General features: G+C 32.3%; 2 protein-coding genes across 2 annotated transcripts; both read right to left on the bottom strand.

Moving 5' to 3' along the window:
- Positions 1 to 171: 171 nt before the first annotated feature.
- Positions 172 to 7125, bottom strand: LOC148627594 (alpha-L-fucosidase-like). Its single transcript, XM_088575559.1, has 8 exons — positions 6585 to 7125; positions 6215 to 6321; positions 4818 to 4945; positions 4394 to 4527; positions 3578 to 3675; positions 1963 to 2095; positions 1597 to 1767; positions 172 to 959 (listed from the first exon to the last, which is right to left on the bottom strand). The coding sequence occupies exons 1-8, from the start codon at positions 7097 to 7099 to the stop codon at positions 707 to 709; spliced, it is 1539 nt and encodes a 512-aa protein (XP_088431685.1). The 5' UTR covers positions 7100 to 7125; the 3' UTR covers positions 172 to 706.
- A 1196-nt stretch (positions 7126 to 8321) lies between these two features.
- Positions 8322 to 19135, bottom strand: LOC148627593 (alpha-L-fucosidase-like). Its single transcript, XM_088575545.1, has 8 exons — positions 18442 to 19135; positions 17320 to 17426; positions 16754 to 16881; positions 11762 to 11895; positions 11278 to 11375; positions 10683 to 10815; positions 10225 to 10395; positions 8322 to 9682 (listed from the first exon to the last, which is right to left on the bottom strand). The coding sequence occupies exons 1-8, from the start codon at positions 19002 to 19004 to the stop codon at positions 9418 to 9420; spliced, it is 1599 nt and encodes a 532-aa protein (XP_088431671.1). The 5' UTR covers positions 19005 to 19135; the 3' UTR covers positions 8322 to 9417.
- Between the last annotated feature and the right edge of the window lie 6774 nt (positions 19136 to 25909).

Here is a 25909-nt window from a genome sequence, read left to right as displayed (position 1 = left end):
TGGTAGATAATTTCTGTGAATCGAGAAATGATATTATAAATTGTCATTGGTCTTCTAAAATGGTCTTAATTCATTTCCTTACAAGAGGCAAATAATTCTTTTTATTAAATTTTATTTCACGAAATCGAGTATTAATGGAATCAATGTCAACATCACTTTATAAAATAACACTTAGATATTAATATTATTTAATTAAAAGGTATATTTTATAAATGCTCCATTGATCATGTATATTTCCAAAATTATTCATTAGTTCTATATCAGTAAATTTCTTAGTTGAATAACATACCATTAAATAATATACAAATCATTCATAACATACTTTCTATCATACATTGCACAAGACCTTAAAAACAAAAAGACATTTACAGCTAGTTGTAATAGACCAGTTCCAATTTCAATACTAATGTATGTATGCTAGTGAGTAATTAAATAGCTCTCTAGGTAGAAATCTGATAGCTATTCAAACTTAGAAGACGTGTCCAAAAGATCATACAGGTGTTCTGAAGAAGTTAAGTAGAACACATTGGTAAAATGTAGGGCAGATTTCTACCTAGAGAGCTATTTAAACTACTCAGTACCCTACCTAAATTTGTATTGAAATAGGAACTGGTCTATTACAACTAGCTGTTACTTATTGAAAAAAATACTTTGTAAACTTTTCTTACTACACACATAACAACCATAACAAAGAAAGAAGAACAAATCAAATGTTTTTGAGGCCTACAATTTTGAGAACCCATGTCCATTTACAAGGCATCATATTGAATTGGATAGGTGGAATTTTTACAGCAATGCCTCCAGTTTGTCTCTCTGTCCACTGAACAGAAACATCTGAACCTAGAAGTGTTACTTTGGTGTCTGGTCCAGGTACAGGAGCCCACAGAATTAGGTTGTTGTTATTTGGCCATTGCAAAAATATTGCATACACTGCATTTGTCTTAGGTTGTTTTGTATACCTGAAACAATAATATATTTAAGAAGAATCATGCAAAATCTGTAATATGTGATACATCCCAGAAGAGGCTACACATTTTTATTTTTGCAGTTAAGTTGCTATATATGTCTATATGATGCAATGTATAATTATTCATTCCAATCTGCCTGCTCTTAGCAGATAGCTCAAATTCGAAAATCCAACAGTTTTTATTGTATGTTAGTGTCATTTACAGAGTTATCTCCCCTAATTTTGAATTCTACAGTACATCCTATAGACTTTATCTCCTAAGAACAAGGGCTATACGAAAAGTCACATGATAGTTGATGTTCACTTATGCATTTAAAGAAAATATTAAAAATAAAAATTTGTAATCTTCCCAAACATGAATCTCATTTTGCATGATTCTTATCTGGAGTGATACTTAAAGACAAAAATATCAAACAGCCTTCCGTTCTAAAGTCAATAAATTAAGACAACAAATTACATCATTCTAAACCCTTGTAAAGAATAACTGTTACTAAAATAATATATCCTCATCTTCAGATGCCTCAGTGTTTTAAGATCTGTGTTAAATGAAGCAATACTGCAAAATTCAGCAAACAATTGGTGATATAATTTCAGTCAGACATTTATGACTACTGATAAAACAGACTTACCAAACTTTTGAAATTACAGAATCATTCTGGTATCTCCATGGTACGGAGGAGTATATAGCCTCACCATTTACTTTAAGCCAGTCTCCCAATTGTTTTAATCTCTCTTGAAATATAGGTTTGATTACACCATCATGAGAAGGGCCTACATTTATTAGTATGTTACCCCCACAACTGAAATGAGAAAACATCAAAGTCTGAATTTACTTTCATGTAACATATAGTTTTCAATATAATTTTTTTTGATAACTTGATTAAGTTTGCAGATGCTGTTAGTATCAAATAAAACCAATTTAATATTGACTAGTTTAAACCTTTTCAGTTAAAATAGAAAATGAAATCCACAAAGGTAAATATAATGGTATATACCTGACTGTTTCCACAAGATTTGATATAAGCTGTTTAATTGAGAGGAAATCACTTAGAGATGCATTTCTCCTGTAACCCCAAGACTGGGAATCAATAGTCATTGCATTTTCCCATTTTCTTTTCTGGAGTTTGCCTGAAATAGTCAATATCTAACTATTTTTTTCAATCAAAATAATCTAGATTTATGCAGAGTATAGTTCAATCAAATCCTAATTACAAAGTGTCACATCAAGTTTTAATAAATTATTTTTAATGTCAAAATCTGCTTATGACTAACAGCAATATGCAACATATTTTGAATTTATCAAGTTAGTATTTCTATATAATTATAAAAAAAACAGTAAAAGAAAATTGCAAAAAAATCTTTAAAACAAGTTTTTGTATTTTCACCTCAGTTAATATTTATGTTTATCTGGATTATATCTATCTAAAGTATACTTAAATTGCATATTCCTAAATGTGCAATAGGCTTCCTTCCCTAATTGAACTATATCTATCAATACAAGTAAAGTATTCATCATTACATCTCACTATAAATTGGATTATATAATTTGTTTTCCCTTGTCTGTTTGGATTATATTGTTAACTACTGGTAAATTATCATCCCTATCTGTGAATAAAGGTAGAATATACTACCTTGCCTTTAATAAAGGTGAAGGCTCCTTCCTTACCTATCATCATAGGTAAAGTGTTCTGCCTTACCTATCACAAAAGGTAAGGTACCCTTCCTTGTTTATCACTAAAGTTGAAGTTTTCTTCCTGGCCTGTTAGAAAGGTGATTTATTCTTCCTAACTTTTCACTGACAATGTAATATATTTCCTTACCTGTCACTAAATGTGAAGTATTCTTCCTTATCTATCTTTATAGGTAGAATACTCCTTTACCTGTCAGTAAAGGTGAATTCTTTTTCTTTATCTGTCACTAAAGGTGAAGTATTATTCCTAACATATCATTAAATGTAGTATCATCCCTTATCTGTCAGTAAAGATGAAGTATTCATTCTTACCTATAACTAAATGTAGTATTCTCCCTTACCTGTCAGTAAAGGTGGTCTTCTTCCTTCCCTATAACTTAAGGTAGTATTCTCCCTTAACTGTCAATAAAGGTTAAGGTGAAGTAATGAAAGCATTTGTATTTTTCAGCTTGAATATATTGTATTTAGGATAGGACTAAATAAGCATGATTAACTTTTGTCCAATCCATTTTGTTTTTGAACAAATAAAATATGTTTAAACTATGGAGAAGTATGCTATCTTATCTATCAGTATTTCCTGTCACTAAAAGTGAAGTATTCTTCCTTACCTATTACTCAAGGTAGTATCCTCCCTTACCTGCCAGTAAAGGTGAAGTCTTCTTCCTTGCCTACCACTAACAGTGTAGTAGGATCTTTCCTTACTGGTCACTTAAGATGAAGAATGCTTCCTTACCTATCACTTTGACCTGTCTGTAAAGGTGAAGTTTTCTTCCTTACAAATCACTGACAGTGTAGTATGATCATTCCTTACCAGTCACTTAAGGTGAAGTATGCTTCCTTACCTATCACTATTACCTGTCACTAAAGGTTATATATCCTTCTTTATTTATCACTAAAGGTGAAGTGTTTTTCTTACCTACCTGGATTGTATCTATCACTACAGGTAAAATATCCACCATGCTTACACATCACACCACTGCCCCATCTGTCATTTGTAACCACTGTTTCTTTTACTGGACTTAAAACATAAATCCAAACGTAGATATTAAAGTTAATGAAACTTCAATAAATAAATGTGGTCATAAGGTATGACTGGATACTCCATACATGGGCTAGGATATTTTACCACAAATAAATGCAATTTCTTGGGCTGACATTTTCATCCCACTAGGGTTGTTGTCTCTTTGACATCAACCATACCAAAATCTATACCTATTCCCATTATAATATTGAAGTATCTCCAAGTGGAACTTTAGAACCTGACAAAAAGTGCTCTTTTAACATAGTATGTTTAAAAAAATATTCAAAATGGCCTTATCGATGCAGAAACAGTTAATTTTTTAAAAAAAATCAACATTTAAAAATAAAATAAAATTTGAATGAATTTTGAACAATAACTTTATTTTACCATATGTGTATTCCCTGAAAATATATCTTAATATATAATCAGCTGTTTTAATACATGCAATGATAATGTACAGAGGATAGAAACAGTCTTCCATTTTTTAGATAATAATTACCTGATGCACTTCCTCAGGTTGTTCACTTTTAATTTCAATATATGTTGCATAAAGTTTTAATATACTTCTCTATTGTTCAGACAACTACCTAAAGAAGTTCATTCGGTAATTTTCATTCAATCAAGGGAGAACTAACTCTATTACATAGACATCGACATAGTATGCACAATAACTGTCAGCATTGATTTGTTCTATAACGTTCCTTTTAAACCATACCTGTAGTTATATAACCAGGCAATAAACTCTGTGGAATTCCAATAGGTGTCAAAAGCTTCCCAGTCTCCATCAGACCACACTACATCAGGTTTGTATGTATTCACTAACTCATATAATTCAGGCAATGTCTTACTCTGAAATATGCTGACACTTTAAAGATGCTATCATAACCAGATTAATGACTAGATTCATATAATTGCTTATATTGGAAGCTTTAACCCTCTCACATGTATATAAATCAAACAAAAGTTTTAAATTCAAAGCAAAGATTTTTTTTTCAGACATTTAATATATTTTCATATGTTTTCTGCATTTATCATCCATGGATTTCTGCTTGCTTTCACCTTTGCTCCAGGTATTTCTTCCTTCTTCATACAGGTACATGTAATACTACATGTTACATGTATCTAAAACAATATATTACCTTTACGAAGTCTTGTGATTGGAACTTGTTAGCTTTGTCTTGTAGATACAATGGATTAAACCATTCATAAAGGGAGTGATAAAGTCCTACATGCAGATTTTTATTACGAAGGGCAGTGCTTAGCTCACCTGAAAAGATATCCATGTTAAGCATCTCTTACATTTTCAACTTGGCAAATTCAGTTATTTTATTTTAAAATTCTGATCAGTGGTAGTATTACTACACAGTATTGACTTAGTTATTAATTGTATACTGACTTAACAGTGGTACATATGTACATTAATGTATAACAGTGGTACATATGTACATTAACGTACAAGTTTTCATAGAATTTATAGCATAAAGATAAATTATTTTAGTACAAATGAGAATGCATATAATTTTATTGTACCAGAAATATATTTGCAAACTTCCAGACCTTGTCTTCAATACATGTATATTTTATACATGTTTGACATTATCAGCATGTTACATTCTGAAGCAAGCTGCTGGCATTCTTGATTGAAACCAACCACCCATCTCCACCGACCACTTTCTTTCCCATATATTCAATAAGAATTCTGCCTTCAATTTAGTGAATTTTTCAGAACATAATAATAATAATAATAATAATAATTGTCTTTATTTAGACAGGATAAACACATATTAGTACCTTATACTAGTTCACATAGCAGTCTGTATTATAATATATGCATCATAAAAATACAATAAAAACAGAGGGTTTTCATATAATCATATAAACTGACATCAATTACATAGAAAAATACTCTTCTAAATAAGATTTTTTAAAAGACCCTGACATATTACGATTTCTGACAATGTCAGATAAATTGTTCCATAGACTGATACCAGACACTGTTTGCAAATGTTTATAATATTCAGTACGAAATAATTTCATGTACATATTTAAATATATTCATATAGGAAGGTGTTTAATTGAGAAGTATTTTAAAAACTAAAATGACCTTTATGAATACAAAATAGTCAGGCATTGGCATCCATCTTAGTACAGATAATGTTTTGTGATGGACTCATTATATTTCTGATATGCATTAAGTATAACTTAAAAATATATCAATATCATAACTATTTTTGCGCTACCCATACAGTTAAAATGTGCAAATGTAACACTGCTATAAACTTTAAGTAAAGCTTCATTTGACATTAATGGTCTTAAGTCTTCTAAGTATACCAATTTTTTAAGATATTTTCTTGGAGATTATATTAAGATGTATCTAAGTTAAACATTCAGCTACAGTAACACCAAATAATTTGGCTGAGGTAACATTTTCTAATACATCATTGAACATTTGTCACCTATTTGTCATCTTCTAATACGTTTACATAATGTCAGCAAATTATGAATTGCAAGCCAGTAACTATTCATCAGCACTTACCTACTATGTCTCTTTTTGGACCTACAGCCATAGAATTCCAATTGAATGAATAATTTGATGGCCAATTGGTAAAGCCTTCGTGATGTTTTGTTGTGAACACAACATATCTGAAAATCAGCAAAACACTGAAAATATATTTTAAGTCAACAAAACTACTGTTATAAGGAAAAAATACAAGTTATTAATGTTGTTTTGCTCATAATAAATGAAATTCACACATTTAATTCTTAACATCACTTTTGTGAGATTTTTCACAATAATACAAAAACAAGATTGTTTTTATGTCGCAAAGGAAAAAGGTGCAATAATAAATGCATGGAAAAATATCTGAACTAACTGTCAGATTTTTAAACAATATCAATTCACTTACTTCGCACCTGAGTTTTGAAACAAATCAGCCCATTCATCTGCATTGAAAAACTCTGCTGTAAATTGAGGAGCAAAATCTGCATATGTAAAGCCCGGTCTGTAATTTTTCTCCATGAATTCTATACAGTCGTTATCCTTCGCCAACTTCCAATCAGACCAGAACCACTCTGACCGAAAACTTGGTACAGAAAACACTCCCCAGTGGATAAATATCCCAATTTTAGCCTCATCATACCAAGAAGGCAGAGGTCTTTTATCTAAATCATCCCAATTAGGAGAGTAAATTTTAGTGTTTGGTCTATGACTATGTTTTACATTGTCCAAATGGGAGGCATATGCGACTTTGTCATATGTTTGTGCTTTGGGTTCATACTCCTGAATGACAGTTTGCTGTTCAAAGACATTTTCGTCCTTTATATTAATTTCGTAAGATTTATCCCTAAAAGAAAGATAACACGTCGTTATTTCTATTAGAAAACATACAGTAATTAGAAGGTGTGACATTTTCTGATCCATTTTTGTTTACAAAATGTAGTAAATAACAAAACCGAATCGGTCGTTCATCGATCCGGGTTAATAAAAAATCATGACGCAATCAATTTTTATCCCGATCTTAACTAAAGGCGCTTGCAACTTCTTTCTCCAGATTTTGTTTCATTTAGGAGCTATAAATAAAAGAACTGCTATAGCATAAAAAACAGTTTCATTATATACTATAATATATATATTTTTTTTATATATTGCAGCAGATAACTTTTATTAAGGGTTTATTTGCAAGTTCGATAATACTCAAACATCTGAGGGGTGAACTTTATCGGAATGAGTTTTTTTTTTCATTTTAAGTAAATATTTGAAATGCTGCAGTGAATGTGCAAACAAGACATTTGGTCGCCTTGGTTAATTAATGAAAAACAGAAAATATTGAAAGAAGATAAAAAATTTCGTATCATAATCCTAATATAAAGTTACTGTTAGATCAGAGTTATGCCTAAAACTGACTTCTTGATGTAAAACTAGAATGTTTAGAAAAAGAACAATACCATGATGTCAATATGTTTTTTAACATATCTAACATGTTGTAAAGTTTATCTTATATCGGTATTATTGAGTCTTAACAATGTTTTTTTATGAGTTGCGCCAATAAAGTATTTGAATATATATGTAATGAATACTCGAGTAATTCTTATGTGTGTCTTCATGGAATTTATGACCAGGCAAAAACGATTTGGTTTTGGGTGTAGATACTTAAAATCCATATGTGATGTGCAGCCCGAAAATAGTGACGTAAAAGTGAAAAAAAACATCATTTTCTTTTTAACATCGCTTTTATACACAGCCAAATGTGCCACATTTGATTACCAAATTGTGCACGATTCATATGATATCATATGGTATTAATAATTTATCATATGATTCTAATGTTAATTTTGACATGGAAACGTATGATATCTTTGTATCTTTGTATCTTTGTAGATATATTATATTGTCTTCTTCTTGTTACAGTATATGTTACTGTAAAAAAAACCTTGTAAACTTGAAAAACATATGATTATCATACCATGCAATAAATTATAAATAATAAATTATTGTGATAAATGCAACATTTTTTTTCATATAATGGTGTTATGTTCATTTAACATTCATTAAACGAACCATTAAGCTGAATGAAATAGTTTTTAATTATCGATTCGGACATGAACGATTTATTAGCGGTTCTAAGGATTATAAATGCAAGACGCACATTAGATGATTTTATTATTTATGATAATTTTAAGTGATCCATGTGAGGCGCATTGACCGATACAAACAGTCATGGTTATAACACATAAAATAATGCATTGGTTTTATCTTAAGTCACTATTCTTATTATTGCATCCATAATTTTTAACTTTCTATCCTCTCGGTTTGTATACTTTAGTTTATACTAATTTAAAAGATATCTTGAGTATTACACAATGAGCATTAACAAATTATAAATAATTCATTTTTTTTTAAACATAAAGTGTCCAACTCGAACTTAAGTAAAATAAAAGACCATCGGGTGTGTCCATAATCACCGTTAATGTCGTTAAAAATACTTAAACAGATACTTTAATACAAAAAAAATATTCCCATACAAATGAATTATGACGACATTCATAAAATCTGCAGTAACTGAGCATTAAGTTGACTCAAATAACTCAAATTTGCTTTCAAAACTAAAATTTTAGGAATAGAGTCGACCAAAATTTCAACCTATAACATTTCGTTCGAACAATTAGCAATATTTGTCAAACATCTCTAGGACAATGAACCGTTTCTTTGATTAGTCATTAGAAGCACCGACCTTAATTCCACTCCTTTTCTAGGACATCGAACCGTTTCTCCATTTTAGTAAGCATAATTATCAACATCCCCCAAACTAGTTAATCAATAGAAAGCCTGTTCATGTTTTACATACAAAGTAAGATTTCTTATTATTTTAACAATATTCCAGCATTTTAACATGATACTTAAGTATTTATATAGGACATACAGTAACTTTTTTCGGAGCATTTTGTCTATCTGTTTTTTTTATTATTAGTTAAACATCAAATATCTAGAATAAATTTCATGACATGTCCAAAATACAGCAATCAGGTATGACAGCAGTAACTAGTATTTTACTAGGCATTGGGTAAATGAGATTCAGAATATTACAGGTGTAACGACCTAGGCAAAAATGAACATAATCCGTAGGTCTAATTGCCACCAAATCATATAACAATTTAAGAACCTTAGTTGGCACAACCATACCCCACACACCAACATGCACTTGTTGCATGGGGTATTTTAAGTCAATTTATGTTCAACAATTATGAATTTTTCAAAGCAGTCATTTTAAACACCCAAGTCCATTTACAAGGTATTTGTTTGTAAGATATATATGGTATATTGATGATTATTCCTTCATCGGCACCACTAGTCCAGTTCATTGGTTTATTGTATCCTAATAATGTCACTACTGTACTGAATGAAGGCACCGGAGCTCCAATAAATAACTTGTTATCCGTGGGCCATTTCAATACAATAGCATAAACTATAGTCTGTGAAACGGTACCATTTATCTTTTTCGTATACCTAAAAAAACAAAATAATTACGAATTATATATTGAAACCCTTGACAGATCTCTACCAAAAAAAATACTTCAAAATCAATAGCCCAAGAGTGTTGATGGATTCTTATTAAACCTCAAGGTGGTATAACATACAAAATGTATTATGAATAAATGCACATCATATGCAGTCACTAATTAGAAGTCAATCATAGGCAAAATATCACAATATTCTGAGTGATTTTATACACCTTGTTTTATTTTGCAATCTTTTCTGCTTGTGTTTGTTGTGATTTGCTCCCACTGTTCTATCATATTTCTTTATATTTGTCCTATGGGGTTTCATAACTAGATTTCAATCTGTTTTAAGTTAATCTTGATTTCACTCATCACTTTTCATCATTCCTTTCTCAAATATCTATCAGCAAAAGCTGTTTTGTGAAGATGTTTCAAAAGAACTTGTTTGGTCCTAATAGCATTTAAAATCTGGAATCTAGGAATCACTCGAATCTAGCTTAAATGCTGTGTAAAAGTTTCAAAATAGTGAATATACCCCATGTAGCTTACCATACATCATCATTACGATTATCTTTCTGGTATGTCCATGGGATGGATGAATAGATAGCCTCACCATTTACATCCAACCATTGTCCCAACTGCTTCAACCTCTCTAAGTATATAGTGGCGATTGTCCCATCATGAGCTGGACCTATGTTTATCAAAATGTTTCCTCCACAACTGAAATGTTCAGCGATAGCATAAAAGCAAATATCTAACACAAGTGGCAAATATCTGATATTGTAATATAATACAAATCAAACGTGTTCATAATTTAAAAAAATAACTATGCTATGATTTTTAAAAATCAAGAAGTTCAGTAAATAAATATTCTGTGTCACCACAGCAACAAATAAACCACACATGATACCAAATCTGAATTATAAACTCGTTGGACACAGTCTCTCTCCCATTGTACACAAAGGTGCTTTAAAAAGGGGAGCATTTTGATTACAAACAGCATGTACCTGATGGTTTCTACAAGTATCTTCAGCATTTCCTCCACTGTATAATAGTCCTCTAAAGAGGCGTCCCGTCTGAACCCCCAAGATTTCTTATCAATGGTCATACAGTTTTCCCACTTTTTCTTCTGTAAAGTGCCTGTAACATTACATTATGAATCGTGAATTATAACCGCCTAGAAATAAATACTTCTGAATTCTGCATGAAACACGAACTACATCCATATGGAGCACATGTTTATAAGAAGCTCGATGATATCTTAATGAATGAATGAACAATGATACATGTATACAAAATGAAAGCAATTAAAATAAGCATTGTTTTTTTCCATTGGAAGCTTAACCATTTTTTCTGCTATAGCTGTAATTGGCTACTGCCAGTGCAGTTGTCCTGTTGATACATTTATATCTTTTCATCAACACTATCTTGCTACTTTTATTTCTGTATGCCAATTTTTCTTAATCCAAATATCTTCAAGAAATTCTGTAGAGGGCAAATTTCAGTGCATAGATTTATTCAAACGCTTGTTCATAAGCCGTTAAAAGTATAATTTCCTTATATTTCTTAGTTTGTAAAATATAAACAAACATTATTATGCACCTGGATTAAACCTATCCTGACAGTCGAAGAAACTGCCATGTTTACAACGAACATTTTTACCCCATCTATCATTGGTTACAACATCTTCTCTAACTGGACTGGAAAATAAATTTGAATATTTTATCGAAATATGGTCAATCATAAAACACTATACGGTGAAGCTGTCTCATCCCGACAACAGTACAAAATGCTGAAAAAAACACTAACACGCGTGACACTGACTGCAAATTTTACTTACAAATATGTTTTCAGGAAATCCTGAATTCTCAAGATTTACTTATTATCTCTTTAGGTTCCTTCACATACGCTAAATACAATGTATGGCTATAAAAAGTGTGCAAGAACGCAAATCTTTCTAACCCAAACTTTGGTGACGTTACGCTGGTAAAGTTAATAGCCGGTTGATAATATCAAAATATTTAGTATTGAGAAGAACTAGCTTACTAAACATGAGCCTGTAATTTAATTAAAAATGTGTGTATACCTGTCATTATAAAGCCATGCAATAAATTCAGTCGAGTTCCAGTACGTGTCTTCAGCATCCCATTCACCATCAGACCACACAATATCAGGCTTGTATATATTGACTAGCTCGTACAATTCGGGCATAGTCTTGGCCTGTAATAAAAAATTCTTAACAACGTTCAAACTTTTATATTATATCATCAATTTTCCACTTACCTGTATCTTTTTTTTTAAATTTTTCGTCGTTAGTTTGTCGTTTCTTTCACTGAACATTTTCTAAGCTACATCTAGAGATCCGTGGTACGGGTGCCACAAAGTTAAAACTAGAAAAACAAAAGGATATATCCATTCCCCACCCCAGAAACAATGTCAAAATTTGAACAAAGTCATCAAACAGGCGGATGATGTTGATCTAGTCTGAAATAGAATCCAACGATCAGACATACATCTTCTGTCCAGTGGCTATGGTAAACTATTACGAAGATTTTGCTTATAAACTCAAACCAAAGAAGTCTTGAACAGGAAGTTGATGTGTGAAAATAAATCACATGATATAAAAAACATGTATGCAGCTCCCGTCAAAATATAATCATTTGGAGAGAAAATTATTACGAAAATATTGCTAATAAACCCAAATGCTCACAACATAAAAAAGCGTCGTCGAACAGGAATTTGATGTCAATCTAGTCTTAATTTGAATCCAATGCCAAGTGGTAGTGGTAAGTAATTGCTAAAAAGAATTTTTTTAAATTAAAAAAAAAATAAAATAAAAAACTGGAACAACTTTTTATCAAACAGTATGATCAAAGAGGAAGATGATGTTTCTTCGGTCTGAAATCGAATCCAACAATACGACATACCTATATAAAGTTTCTGTCTATATATCAAGTGGATATGATAAAAAAAAGATAAAATTAAAGAACAAGAGCCTCCAAGGAGCCTGAATTGCTCACCTGGTGAAATGTTTGCCTTTCAATGGCAATAACTCTAACAAGAAGATGTCCGACATTTTTTACTCCATGAAGACTTTGGTAGGACTTATCATGAGGATCAATTCATCAATCGAATGTTTCATTCTATCTATTAAATATTTCATGATATTGACTGAAAACTGCAAAAAAAACCCATAATTTTTTGCCATTCAAGGGCAATAACTCTAAATAATATATGGAGTTGTCTGTCAACTTAGATCCCTGAAGATTTTTGTAGGCCTTATAGTAAGAATCATTTCAGCAATTGAAAGCTTCATTCTATCTATCATAGTGTTCCAGATATAGGCTGAAAACTGTCAAAAAAGTCATTTTTCACCTCTCAAGGGCAATAACCCTTACAAGGAGTCGTCTGACAACTTTGATCCCTAGAGACTTTTGTAGACCTTATAATAAGGATATTTCAGCAATTGAAAGATATTGGCCAAACCTAACGCTTTTGGAGATATATGCAAAAAACTACTGTACAAACCGTATGTTCTATTTTTAGTAAAGGCAGCAATGTTTTATAACCGATAAAAAATCCAAACGGTCAATTTGTAAAGGATACCCTAAAAAAACAAAAATACCAACTTTCACTGAATTCTGTACAGCAGTTTCTGAGGAGAAGATTTTTTAAAGTAATAACATAAAAAAAAGCAAAAAATGTCCAAAAAGGGCAATAACTCCAATACGGGTCAACGGATTGTCACCAAAATTTGACCACAGATAGATCGCATCATGCTGAATACTTTTACCCAGTCAGAATTTAACTAAACCTAACGGTATTGGAGATTATGGGAATATCTGCTGTCTGACCCCTATGTTCTATTATTAGGAACGGCGGCCATGCTTTTTAACCGATCAAAAATCCAAATGGCCATTTTGTTAAGGATACCCCAAAAACAAAAATTACAACTTTCTGTATAGTAGTTTTTGAGAAGATTTTTGAAAGTAATAACATCAAAAACAGCAAAAAAAAACTCCAAAAAGGGAAATAACTCCAACATGGGTTAACAGATTTTTCACCAAATTTTAGAGAAAAAAGTAATTATTATATCGTGAATTAGTAAATCGCGGCCACAAATAAGAATATCGTGACCACGAATACGTAGGTCGTGGCAATGAATTAGTAAATCGTAGCCACAAGCCACGAATTTGATGTATTGTGTTGAAGAATCATTTAATCTAACTTAAGGTACAATATATCTGGTGTCTGTGAGTTTGTTTTCACAGTAAATATATTCAAATGTAGGGACTTACAGTTGGTATAATTACATTAAATATTAGTACATAATTGTTGATAAAATAGGTTTTTAAATCAATAGGGCACCGGCGATACCGTCCGTCTGTACTTTTAAACTTCAGCAATGCAACCTGGCATGGTTATTTACCACTATTAGAAGGTGAACGAATCGTGCATACGTGAAGATGTGGCACAAAAACTTAAATAGACAATAGGTACCCCCCCCCCCAAAAAAAAAAAAAAAAAAAAAAAAAATTCCAAGTGTCAAAAAATCGTGCTCGCACTTTAATACATTTTGGAGTTCAGTGATAAAACTTGACAGGCCTTTTAACAACTACAAGAAAGTGTGTTGCGCACATGAACGAATTCTGTAGGGATGTAGGGAAAAACAGATTTCTCTCTTTGTAAGCCCTTCCTTGAAATATTTAAGAATAAGTCTATCACGTCTCATCCTTTAAAAAAATGTAGGAGGGTCAACATAGTCTTCGTTACTTCTTATGAAATTGTGGTTCTATACTCAAAATTTATAGTCACGATGAACTAATTCGTGGCCATGATAAACAAATTCGTGGCCATGATATACAAATTCGTGGCATCGATATATCAATTCGTGACAACGATAAACTTATTCGTGGCAACGGCTTTATTTGACAAAAAATACCTTTCATAAACTCTAAATATTTCTTTTAAATTGCTTTGAGATGGATTTACTTTTTTTAATAATAAAAAATACGTTCAGTAAAAAAAATAATAAAATGGGACTCACTTTTGCCATGGTGCTGTAGTGAACCGAGACAATGGATATATTTTATCTGGTTATTTGTTTTTGTGTTTTTTGTTTTATTTTGTTTTTCGTTTGGTTTTTTTTTTTCGTTGTCCCTTTATGGCTTCCGTACCTTTCCAATACATCTTCACAAAAAGTTGTAACAAATAAGCCATTGGAAACAAAAACAAAAAGACATGATAAGCAATAATAAAAAATTACTCTCAAGGGATTTCTTATTTCCTGTCCTGTAAAAATAACATCTCGATAGTAGAGTTATTGTACCCAGTACGGTATTGTTTACGATTAGATAATTAATAAGAATAATTTGCCATAACACAATTTGAAAAGTGAAAAGAAAAATAAAACTTTATGTGAGTATGCGCGTATGTTTTTTTAAATGATGATATAACTTGCTTGAAATTGTAAATATTACATTCCAGATGAGCACAATAACAAAAATATGCAAATATTCTTGATTTGTCATATATTGTTAAATTTTCTTCCCTTTTTCCCTTTTTTAAACCCTTACCTAAAATATATATTCACAACTGCAAACATAAGTCCTATCTTCGTTTATTTCAAAAGAAGCGTTTTTATTATCGTCTTCATAAGTAAGTACATTTAATTGAATATCCGAACAGTTATGAGGTGGGTGAGAACGTGGGAATAACAATTAACGCCGCTTTGAAAAACCGAAATATTGTTATAAGAGGCAGGTGTCTCCTGTAAAAGAACAAAGTTGAATACTACTATATTATTGATATTTTTAAAAATAATCATGCCTTATACAGTTTAACATCAACTAGGATTTATTTTTCTACATAATTTATCAATACTTTAAGATGCGAGCTATATATTTGATTACTCATTGAAACATGTGTTCAGCACATCGAAATTTGACATATATATGATTGGTTTTATTGTATCTATAAACTGCTCAATCTCCTCCGCAGACCTATAACCGTTTCTTGAATTTCTACATATTACGCTGTTAGCATGCAGACAATACTATACGGGATATGAAAATATCCACAAGGTATGAGCGCAACTCGTCACAAATCCGAGAATCTGTTTGCGGTGTACTGTATTAGTCTGCATTAATGGTGAGGTTTGACACTGAGTGTGGCAGATGTAAAAAGCTTAAAAATGGTGAATATAACATCTGCACAGGAGATTGTAACCAGACAAACATTTAGCTTTTTGAAAAGATACGAAACCAGTAACGAATTAACTCTGTATCACAGTTGTAACTTCCTAGCAGGAAATATTCTATAGTCAAAGGTTTAAGTTGAATGTATTGGTTATCGTTATGAGGACTTAGTCCTCTATTAATAAAATGGTTATTGAAAACGTCACACTATGCCTAAATTACGATTATTACAATACTGAAAATAGAGTGAAGAAAAACGAAGTACAACGGCACAATAACCTTAACATGGGTACGGCATTTATATTGGCTTATTTAACACAGAGCGACTGCGAGATGTTAAATGAGAATATAAATGCCAAAAACCATGTTAAAATGAGTACAAATCTACCCCCGGAAGGAATTATTTCTTTTCTAATATAACAAAAACGGTAATTTTTGTGAGAACAATTTCCCTAGGCGTAGCCAAAACAACTCTGTTCCGTTTAACCTTCTCCGTATGGAAGTTTGATTAATTAAGAAATAAACCAGATATCCAAGTACACCATCTATTGAATAAGTATCAGTATAGTATTAGATAACCTCTCAGCCTTTAAATCATCGCGTAAACGTTTTTAAATGAGTGTTTAGTCTCGAAGCGACAGCGAAAGAAAAGAGACAGTGCACATGTGCTAAAGATGGAGTTGTACCGACATATACTGTTTGACAATATGAAGATGTCATATTAGAAGTACCGATATATTATCCAGCAAAATTTGTACTTTACTCGTTTCACATTCAATGTTACGCTCAGAAAGACATTTTAGTATCGTCTTAACTTATTACATTATGCATGGTTGCTTCTGAGGCACCAATCAATAGATTTTTAGGGGTTGAATACTAACCTCTACAAAATATCGAGTTTTAAACTTGTTCCGTTTATCTCTCAGGTACAACGGGTGGAACCATTCATACAAGGAATGGTACAACCCAAACTTCAGATCTTTTCCTTTAACGGCAGCACTAAGTTCCCCTAAAAATTCGGAAATGAATATAAGTCTTTCATTGCCACGAGCGAGTGTCGAACATTTTCAGGCTAAAGACCTTAGGCACATATAGTAGGTTCCAGTTCAATATTTCCGTTGCCTGGACTTCCTGATGAAATTTAGATCAGGTTGCATTTCTCTACCAGATTTGACATTGTATCCAGTACAGTGTCTTGTTTCGGACTATGCATGATTTCTTTCAATACTGAAAGACACCGGATATGATAATATCTTAATAGAAATGTGTGGAAGCAGCAACGAGGAATTTTCTCTAGAGTTTGCATGTAATATCTACCTATAAGCTGTTTCAAAGTTTTAAAGCTTGTGATGTCTTTCTACACACTTCAAATGCATTCAAATACAGTCTTCATACTACACTTATGTTGCTTGATCACTTAATTAAACTTAATTTAAAAATATGTTACCAACGAGATCTTTCTTCGGACCAACAGCTCTAGAGTTCCAACTAAAGGAGTATTCAGACGGCCAATTAGTGTATCCTTCGTGATGCTTTGATGTGAATACTACATACCTACAACACATACATGTAGGTTGTCCTTTAGTGTGCACTGCATCAAAGACACATAAAAAGCACATTGTGTATAGCGACCTGGGTTGCCAATACAGGTAGTTCAGGTGTTGAATCAATATGAAAGCTCGTACATTAAGTTCCAATGCATTATACAATGTACATGTATGCCAATATATTGAAATATGTTCCCCTTAAAATCAACCAGCTATGAAATTTAGATTCTTTAAAATTTGATGTATTCTATCTAACATAGCATATCAACAGATTGTTGTGGAAAAACTAATTCATATTTTTTTATACATCTTAATATCCAACAAGCCCGAATCGCTCACCTGAAAAAAAAAAGAAATCTGGTGGCCTCATTATTTTATCAAGCAGTACAAATATCAAATTACTTGTAGAGACTCAACCTAACATCATTCTAGCTTTAAGCTCTACATTAATAAACAATATTTCTTTCTAACACTACACATTTAATTTCATGTTTCATTTTTCAAGCCAAATATTTGTCATACAACTTTGACCCTTCACAGAAGACTTTAGCAGGTTTAGTCAAAAGGACCAGTTAGTAAAAGGACGTTTCTGTCTATAATGATATAAAATTATTAGCTAAAGACTTAAATAAATAAAACTCTTATCGGATATTGTAAACTTTGACCCAGTGGGTACTTTTGTAAAGCCCTTTCACCCGAAGAAGGAAGAATTTATTTTTCAGTATCTCTTATTTCAACAGATATGCAGGTAGTTGGTATTCAGAAATTACGACTTAATCCCTGTGTAAAATATCCATATTTTATGCTCCATCAGTCTTACCGACACAACTGCTAAGCAGATTTTTCATATTGCTGGTATCAATTTTGATATTAATCAACTAGGTAGTTTCAGAGAGGACGACTAATAAAAATATTTATAAGTCAACGACGGATGTAAAGTGTCGACAACAACTCGCATACATGTGTCTTCCGTATGGGTCAGCTAGATAGTGTTTCTTTAATATTTATGAATATCTACCTACTTTGCACCAGCTTTTTTGAAAGTTTCAGCCCATTCTACAGGATCAAAGAATTCAGCAGTGAACTGTGCCGCAAAATCAGCATATGTAAAGTTAGGTCTATAGAAGTGGTTCATGTACGCTACTGTTTCTTTCTTGTATTTTGCCCCCGCCCCTTTCCAGTTCCACCAAAACCACTCCGATTTGAAACTCGGTACAGAGTAAACACCCCAGTGTATAAAAATTCCAATTTTCGCTTCATCATACCACGATGGTAAAGGCCTCTTGTCAAGAGATTCCCAGTTTGATCGATATCTCTCTGGCAGAGAAACAGGTTGCACAGTGACTTCTGTTTCTACTGGCATCACTTTCTCAATCACGTTCTTCAATTTTTGTGGTAGTTTAAAAAATGATTCAGTGTCTTCCTCCTTTTCAAGAGGAACAACAAATGGGTTATCATAATCATCTACATCGACTGACGGCGGGACTTTCAGGTATTGATAGATTGCTAACAACGCAAGAAAACATATGAGAAAGCCAACACATTTAACCGTGACATCTCTTTGTCTCCGGTTCATTACCAACATTTGCTATGAAGCGTAGTTACCGTTGCATCTCCAAACTATTACATTTGATGACAATGTCACAACTGACTTCACAATACTTTTGCTACCTGTTCCACGGAACACTTGTTTATTATAGTAACACATCCGGTACTTGGTGGTATTGACATATTGTGTCAACATCTCCGATCATGCTCTTCCTTTTCTATAAAAATCTACATTTCAAGTATTTCTATTATATTTTACTGTAGTGTCGATGCGCTTGCTGTTTCCTTAATGTTTCTTAATTTTTTTCAGTATTATGATTTATGATCGTACAAATCATTACCGGGGTCATTATAAAACCGATTTATTCATGTTATTGTTTTATTAAAAAGGACATTTAACTTGCTATATTAACTCCTTGTGAACTAGTCCAATTAAGAACTTTCTTGTGTGGGGATACAGACGATGAGTGAAGTTATTTTATAATAAAACCCAATAAAATTGCTTGCCGCATCAGAAATTGGCATCTTTTCTTTAAAATGTGCAATGTTAATTATCTTCCTTTTGCATATCACGCCAACCCTCGCCCAGATATTTTTCACATGGAATACTTTAAGTGCCAAATTTTGTGTGTTTTTCACTTTAAAGTAAAAAAAAAAATAATAGGCGATTGGTGATGCTACAATAAAAAGTCATGGTTTTTGTTTTGAATAAACTGCTTTTTTTTCAAAATTCTTTATTTCATATGTTACTAAGTAATAATCTTTTTTTTTTCTGCATTTTGACACCATAAGTTGTGTCAAAAAGTTTGCTTTAAATCTGAAGAAGTCATACCATTTTTTTTTAATGAACCTAAAAATAATAGAAGATAAGAACTAATTAAATTGAGTCATGTGTTTTTAAACTCTTCCTTCATTTATAGGCTAATCCCTATGACAAGAAAAAATGTACACAAAGGAGAGAGAAGAAATGCATCGCAGCTTTCCAAAAACGAAATATATCTGTTACTATTGATACAAATTTGTATTCCCGACTTGCGGACCAACATTTTGTCAACATTTATCTCCTTTTGGAGCAGGTATCTATTCGGAACACGTAACGTTTTCCATCCGATATCGACGATACTTCAGAAAATCTCGAATGTCAAAAGGGAATTTCTCGTTCTACTGAGCCTGCCATAATTTTTTTTTACCCGGGATACAAATGAAAATCATCCTTATGTAACCTACCAACAAAATGAAACACCCTGTAAATTTTAGAAACACCGTTGTGTTTGTCTGCTGGGGATTCCATTTTCATTCAAGTCACCTCTTTTTTCTGCACCCGAATCCGAACATCGAATAGAGAGACTTCGAAATTATACCTGCTCTTACGGGTGGTAACTCTGCAAAAACAGGACAAAATATGGCTGTATCCCGAGCTCCGCAAGTAGGGACTGTATGAACTAAGTACTTCTGACTTGAAAGTTTAATATAGGTTCCCTTATTTAAGCACATATTATGTCATTTTGAGATTTTCATTTGGGTCAGATGTTTTGTTTTGTTTTTTTTTTCACTCCAGGTGCTTGCCAAATTAATATCATTACTTTACAAAGGCCCCGGCTAGAAGATCGTACAACTACACCACCCGGAAATTCTAATGATCCGTGTCCCACAGTCAACCAACACGCGATCGGGTTTCTGAGAAAAAAAATCCTTCAAAATGTATTTTTTTTAAAATCCTAAATCAGCCACATTAACATTTTGATTTTCTGGGGGATTCAATTCAATTTATGGGAAATAATTGTCGTTGTTGTCGACATTTATTTTTATACAAGCATGTAGATTTGATTAAACTTGCTTTGAAACACCACGTGTATTTTTTTTTCCGCAGAAACGTGTGTACAGTTGCATTAATACTAAAACAAATCTGAGTCAATGATATGTTTGAAGGCGTTCAGAATTGCTTTAAACTTTAACTTGTTAAAAGAGTTTATTATCCGTTATTGTAAATTCACCTACGCAGACGATATATACGATATTTCAAAGCTACACTCTGCTCTGCCTTTTACATCGCCTCGATATTCAAATTAGTACAATACACCTGAATCACATTCTTGGATTTGTGACTGATGAGTTGTGCTCATGCCTACTGAAATACCTCACATCCTGTTAAGCCACAATTTTCTCCGCATACATAAAACCGCTTTTGGATTTTCCATTTCGCTAGATGATAGGCTCTGCAATACAGGATGTGGGGAAAATCACAAGGCATGAGCAGTGGCCATTATAATTCCGCGAAGCTGTTTTCGGTGCAACTGTTTAAAAAAGATACTACGTTAGATTAAAGAATATCCTACTTAATTTGTAAAAAAAATGTACATGTTCTTGGATGTCCAAGTCTAATGTGTATGCCTTCAGATTTACGCCGTGAGTATACATAGGTAGACAAAACTCAACGTGCCGCATTAATTCGGTGTTACGTGGTTGTTCAAATTGTTGACTTTCTTTTGCGTCTGATTTGTTTGTGCTTGAGAGTAGAACGGCGTCGTGTGTCAAGTCGAGATCATCTATTATTATATAGATAGCAGTGTTTTAACAAGTTCCGCGTACCCGTTAAATCCAAGTGTTCTTCGGCACTCGTGATAATATTTTGATTATTCAATCTTTCCAATAAATTATCCTATTAATCTTGCTGTGATCTTCCATTTCATCTGCTGTGGTCACTTTTTAAAGAGGAGGAACAGAAAGTCTGATATGTTACGTCCTTGCGTTACTTACTTCCGATTTGCTGCCAAATCCTGTCACCAACAGTTGATTTTTTGTAGTTTATCTTAATCACCCGACCAGTTCGTCTGGTATGCCATAATTTTCTTGCACAATTTTTCATACGGTACTCTTCAATAAACCCTTTCGAAAGCTTTCCCAAAGTCAACGGAAATGACCAATCAATCTCCTGCTCCAAATGTAACGGAGTACAAAAAAAATTGTTCAACCGTATTTATCAATCCCTAAATAGTGCCTACTTTACTCTTATTTTTCTGTCTTATTTTGTTTTGTTTTTTTTTTTTGTTTTGTTTTTATTTTTTCGTTTGTTTGCTTGTTTTTGTTGTAAGTTTCTTTTTTGATTTTTTACACCACTAAGAAAATTATTTTCTGAGTTTGATCTGTTTCTTTTTTTTTCAGTGAAATATGATAGAAAACGAATGGATATGGTGGAGTACAACAAATACACCAGCGTATAACCTAAATACAACATTACTAAATACTTTCAGAGATCACCAAACTTCCTTCAACAAGTGCAAATACAGCTTTAAGTATACTCTGAAAATCTCCGACGACAAAAGTAATAAAATCCACGGTACCAGAACGATGACACTTCTTAAAAATAAAGGTTATAATTAAAAACACGAAATTAAGATACTACGTTTTGTGTCCATCAGATAACATCCGCAAATCAGTGAGAGTTTCTAGAACAGCCAAGAAAAGGGGGTTTTCACCAACGGGCCTGAAACCTTATGTTTGTGTGGTCTGGCTTGTTTTCCTGTGCTTCGTTTCGGTGCATGTGTTTTATATGGAACATATAAAGTTCAATTGAGTCTTCGAATATTTTACTGCCTACGAGAGATCATTCGTGGGCTAATAAAAGGTGATGGATCGTTAAAAACGATGCAAAATATAACATTGAATTAAATAAACGTCTAAATATGTTTAACATCACCAAAAGATGGTAATATATATATATATAAAGCATTGGATATTAAAATTGAAGATCTACGGAGGACGAAAAATATATGTAAAGACAAAGATAGCATCCCATATGTCTCAAAGTACAACCCGCGGAATGCTGAATTTTTTAATATAATTCATGCAAATTTACCAATATTAATGCAAGATCAACGGATGAACAATATTTTAAACAAATTTAAGATAATTAAAAGTAAGAGACACCAAAATCGTTAAAGAAACTACTAACATCGGCAAGATTTGATATCAGCATATCGGAAACTAAAGTTCAAAAATGCAAACATCCAAGGTGTGGTATCCGTGCCTACATTTTAGAAGGTAAATCTTTTACATTTAAATCAGGAGATGTATTTAATACAAAGAACAGTTTTACGTGTACCTCAGAAAATCTTTTGTACATTGTAACTTGCAGTGGTTCGGGGAAAATTATATTGGACAAACGGGAACATCACTCCGGAGATGATTTACAGTCCATCGACAACAAATCAAAATTCCAAAATATCGCAAAATACAATTAAGGGGACATTTAGGGTGCAATATACAGTTACATTAAGGCGCACTGTTTCGCACATCAAGTTACCCCCGTCAAATTTTGTAAAACTTAAAATTAAAAGTTGAAATTTGGTGGATATATTATTTAAATGTAGATAGGCATTTACACATAGACAGATGTAATATATGTAATGGTAAACAGGTGTAATTTAAAGGAAAAATGGTATCCGGAACGTTTCAGTCCCCTGCTGTGTTAGGTTCTCTCCTCAGCATCAGATGGCTGATTTTCAAAATACCTTATTTCGCACGAACTTTTGGGACTAAAACTGTGAGAGAATGAATTGAAAAGGGTCTTATTATTTTTACCTTTTCCCACCTACTCCATGCATGCTTTCATCCTGTGGTAGTGTCTAAGTGCCTGATATTTTATAAAACATAGTATTTGGCTGTCATTTTTGGAAAGGCACCCCTTGTACTAAAACTCAGTAATATTTTTTTCAGTATGTTACCATGGCACTGGATTTTATAAGAATAATCACTAAATTACTTATAAATGACTTGAACCTCCACACACCAAGGATTTAAAAAATATGCACTTTTTTATGACAAAACACTAGAAATTTCTGTGTGGACTGCCTCAAACAGCTTTGTTTCAACAAAATGAGACCAAATTTTCAGAAATGACCTAACTGTATTGTACTACCTTATGGCAAGTTTTCAGGAGCCCTACATCTGAAAAAATAGGATTTTCACTATAGAAACCACAACTTCTTGTGTACGTTAAGGTATACTGAGTAAGAAAATGTAGTTTGTGTTAAGAAATTTAATTGTTTAGTTCAAATAAGTCCTTAGCAACCAAATTTTCTGAATTTTCATCATTTCAAATGCGACGTCATAAAGGATAATCTTGTATCCTCTTGTGATATGTGCTATTCTAACCACGTTTAAGTAAAAAATGTTACTTCTTTATCTTATGATAAATAAAATGGATAACCGAACAAACTTTTTCTGTGCAAATAAGTATTGCAATTCAGAAAAGAAAGTCAAAACAAGCCTTTTAGTACCCAGTCTTATGTTTTGGGAAAACTCCATGATTTTCAATAATTTCATCGTCATATGCTATTTTTGGGGGTATGAAAACCAATGATGAGATAAAAACATCAAATAAATACTTTTTCAGTGCCCATAGTGTGAAAAAATCTGTGTCTTAATGTGTTTTCTCATTTTTGTCATGTATACAGCCTTTTCATTACATGAATGCATGTAGCAGAACACAAGGCAGAATTATCCCCAATCTAGGGGAGCAGACCAAGTATTAGATTTGCTCTAGAATCAATATCCCATGTTCAATTTTAATAAATCTGGCATTTTTTAATTCCATACTAATAGAACTTTCGAAAAATCACTAGACATACACAACTTAAAAAGTCCCCTTCTCCTTATGGCAAGTGTTCAAGAACCCTACATCTGAAAAAAAAATAGCATTTTCACCATAGAAACCACAATATCTTGTGTAGGTTAAGGTGTACTGAGTAAGAAAATGTTTGTGTTTTTTTTCACCTACTCCATGCATGCTTTCATATATACACTGCTCCATCGGATCAATTTGATACAGGGAAGATAACGGTAACTTAAAGAAGGATCTGAAGAATTCCCAAGGATGTTAGAACTGCCAAATTTGCGATGGAAATGTTTAGTCGTTCCCACCGCGGGATTCGAATTCGTACCGCTGTGACATCTGTGGCAACACCGCCTGCACAAAGTCCAGCGCCCCAGATAACTCGGCCAAAAAAACATTTCTACAGACAATTAAGGGCTGAGTTATATATTGGTTAGTTAACCATCAAATTTCTAGGATGTGTATATGGATCGTCCCCCCAAAACCAGGATCCCCTAACACATTATTTTTCTCATTCTGATTACGAATCAACTATTTATAGAAAAGTGGTGGGTCATTATTTGTTTTTATTTCATTTGTTTTTGTTTTCTTTTTTGTTTGTTTGTATGTTTTTGTTTGTGTGTTTTTACAAAAAAGGAATTTAATTTATTTTTGTATCTACATATATATAGAAGGGGATTTTTTTATTTAACATTATTCTGTCTTATGTAAGTGAATTAAGTTGTATAATTAAAGTTGACAGAGTTATCAATGTCAGATCCAGAGATTTACAAATCGGGCCCTAAACCAGGGTCCAAAGTTAATTAGCATTCAAAATTTTATTTTAAAAGTGTTCAATCTCAGTTTCAATAAAGCAGTTTGGAATGTATTAGAAGTACGTGCATAAACACAAAAGTGTCGAAAATTTCATCACGAAATTATCCAATAATACATAAATAATATGAAATAAAATGGCCTAGTCCGTTGTGAGTTTGTTATGTTTTATGGTTTTTAGATATTAGAGTTGTCCCGCGCTTTCTTATTGTTCGCTATCTTGATCGGGCTTATTGTTCGCCGGCTTATTGTTCGCTTGCTTGAGCTTAGTAATATAAAATGAATATTTTTAAAGACAAACTACAAGTAAACATTAATATTTTTCAGGATTTATCCATGCTACTTGGATCAGAAGAAGTCTTAGTTTTAGGTTGTGCATACTTTAACACCGTCTATAAGATACCGAAACTTTTACTGTGCCTAGTGACCTGTGTGTCATATTCTCGATCTATTAATGAAACATAGAGAATAGAAAGAACATGACAAGCAAATTTAATGACAAGCTCAAACTTATT

Source organism: Perna viridis, chromosome 1 (genome assembly GCF_037379345.1).
Source record: "Perna viridis isolate PV_CMFRI_1.1 ecotype Kerala chromosome 1, ASM3737934v1, whole genome shotgun sequence".
Classification (NCBI taxonomy): Eukaryota; Metazoa; Mollusca; class Bivalvia; order Mytilida; family Mytilidae; genus Perna; species Perna viridis.
Note: the sequence above shows the minus strand (reverse complement) of the source record. Positions and strands in the feature narration are given on the sequence as shown.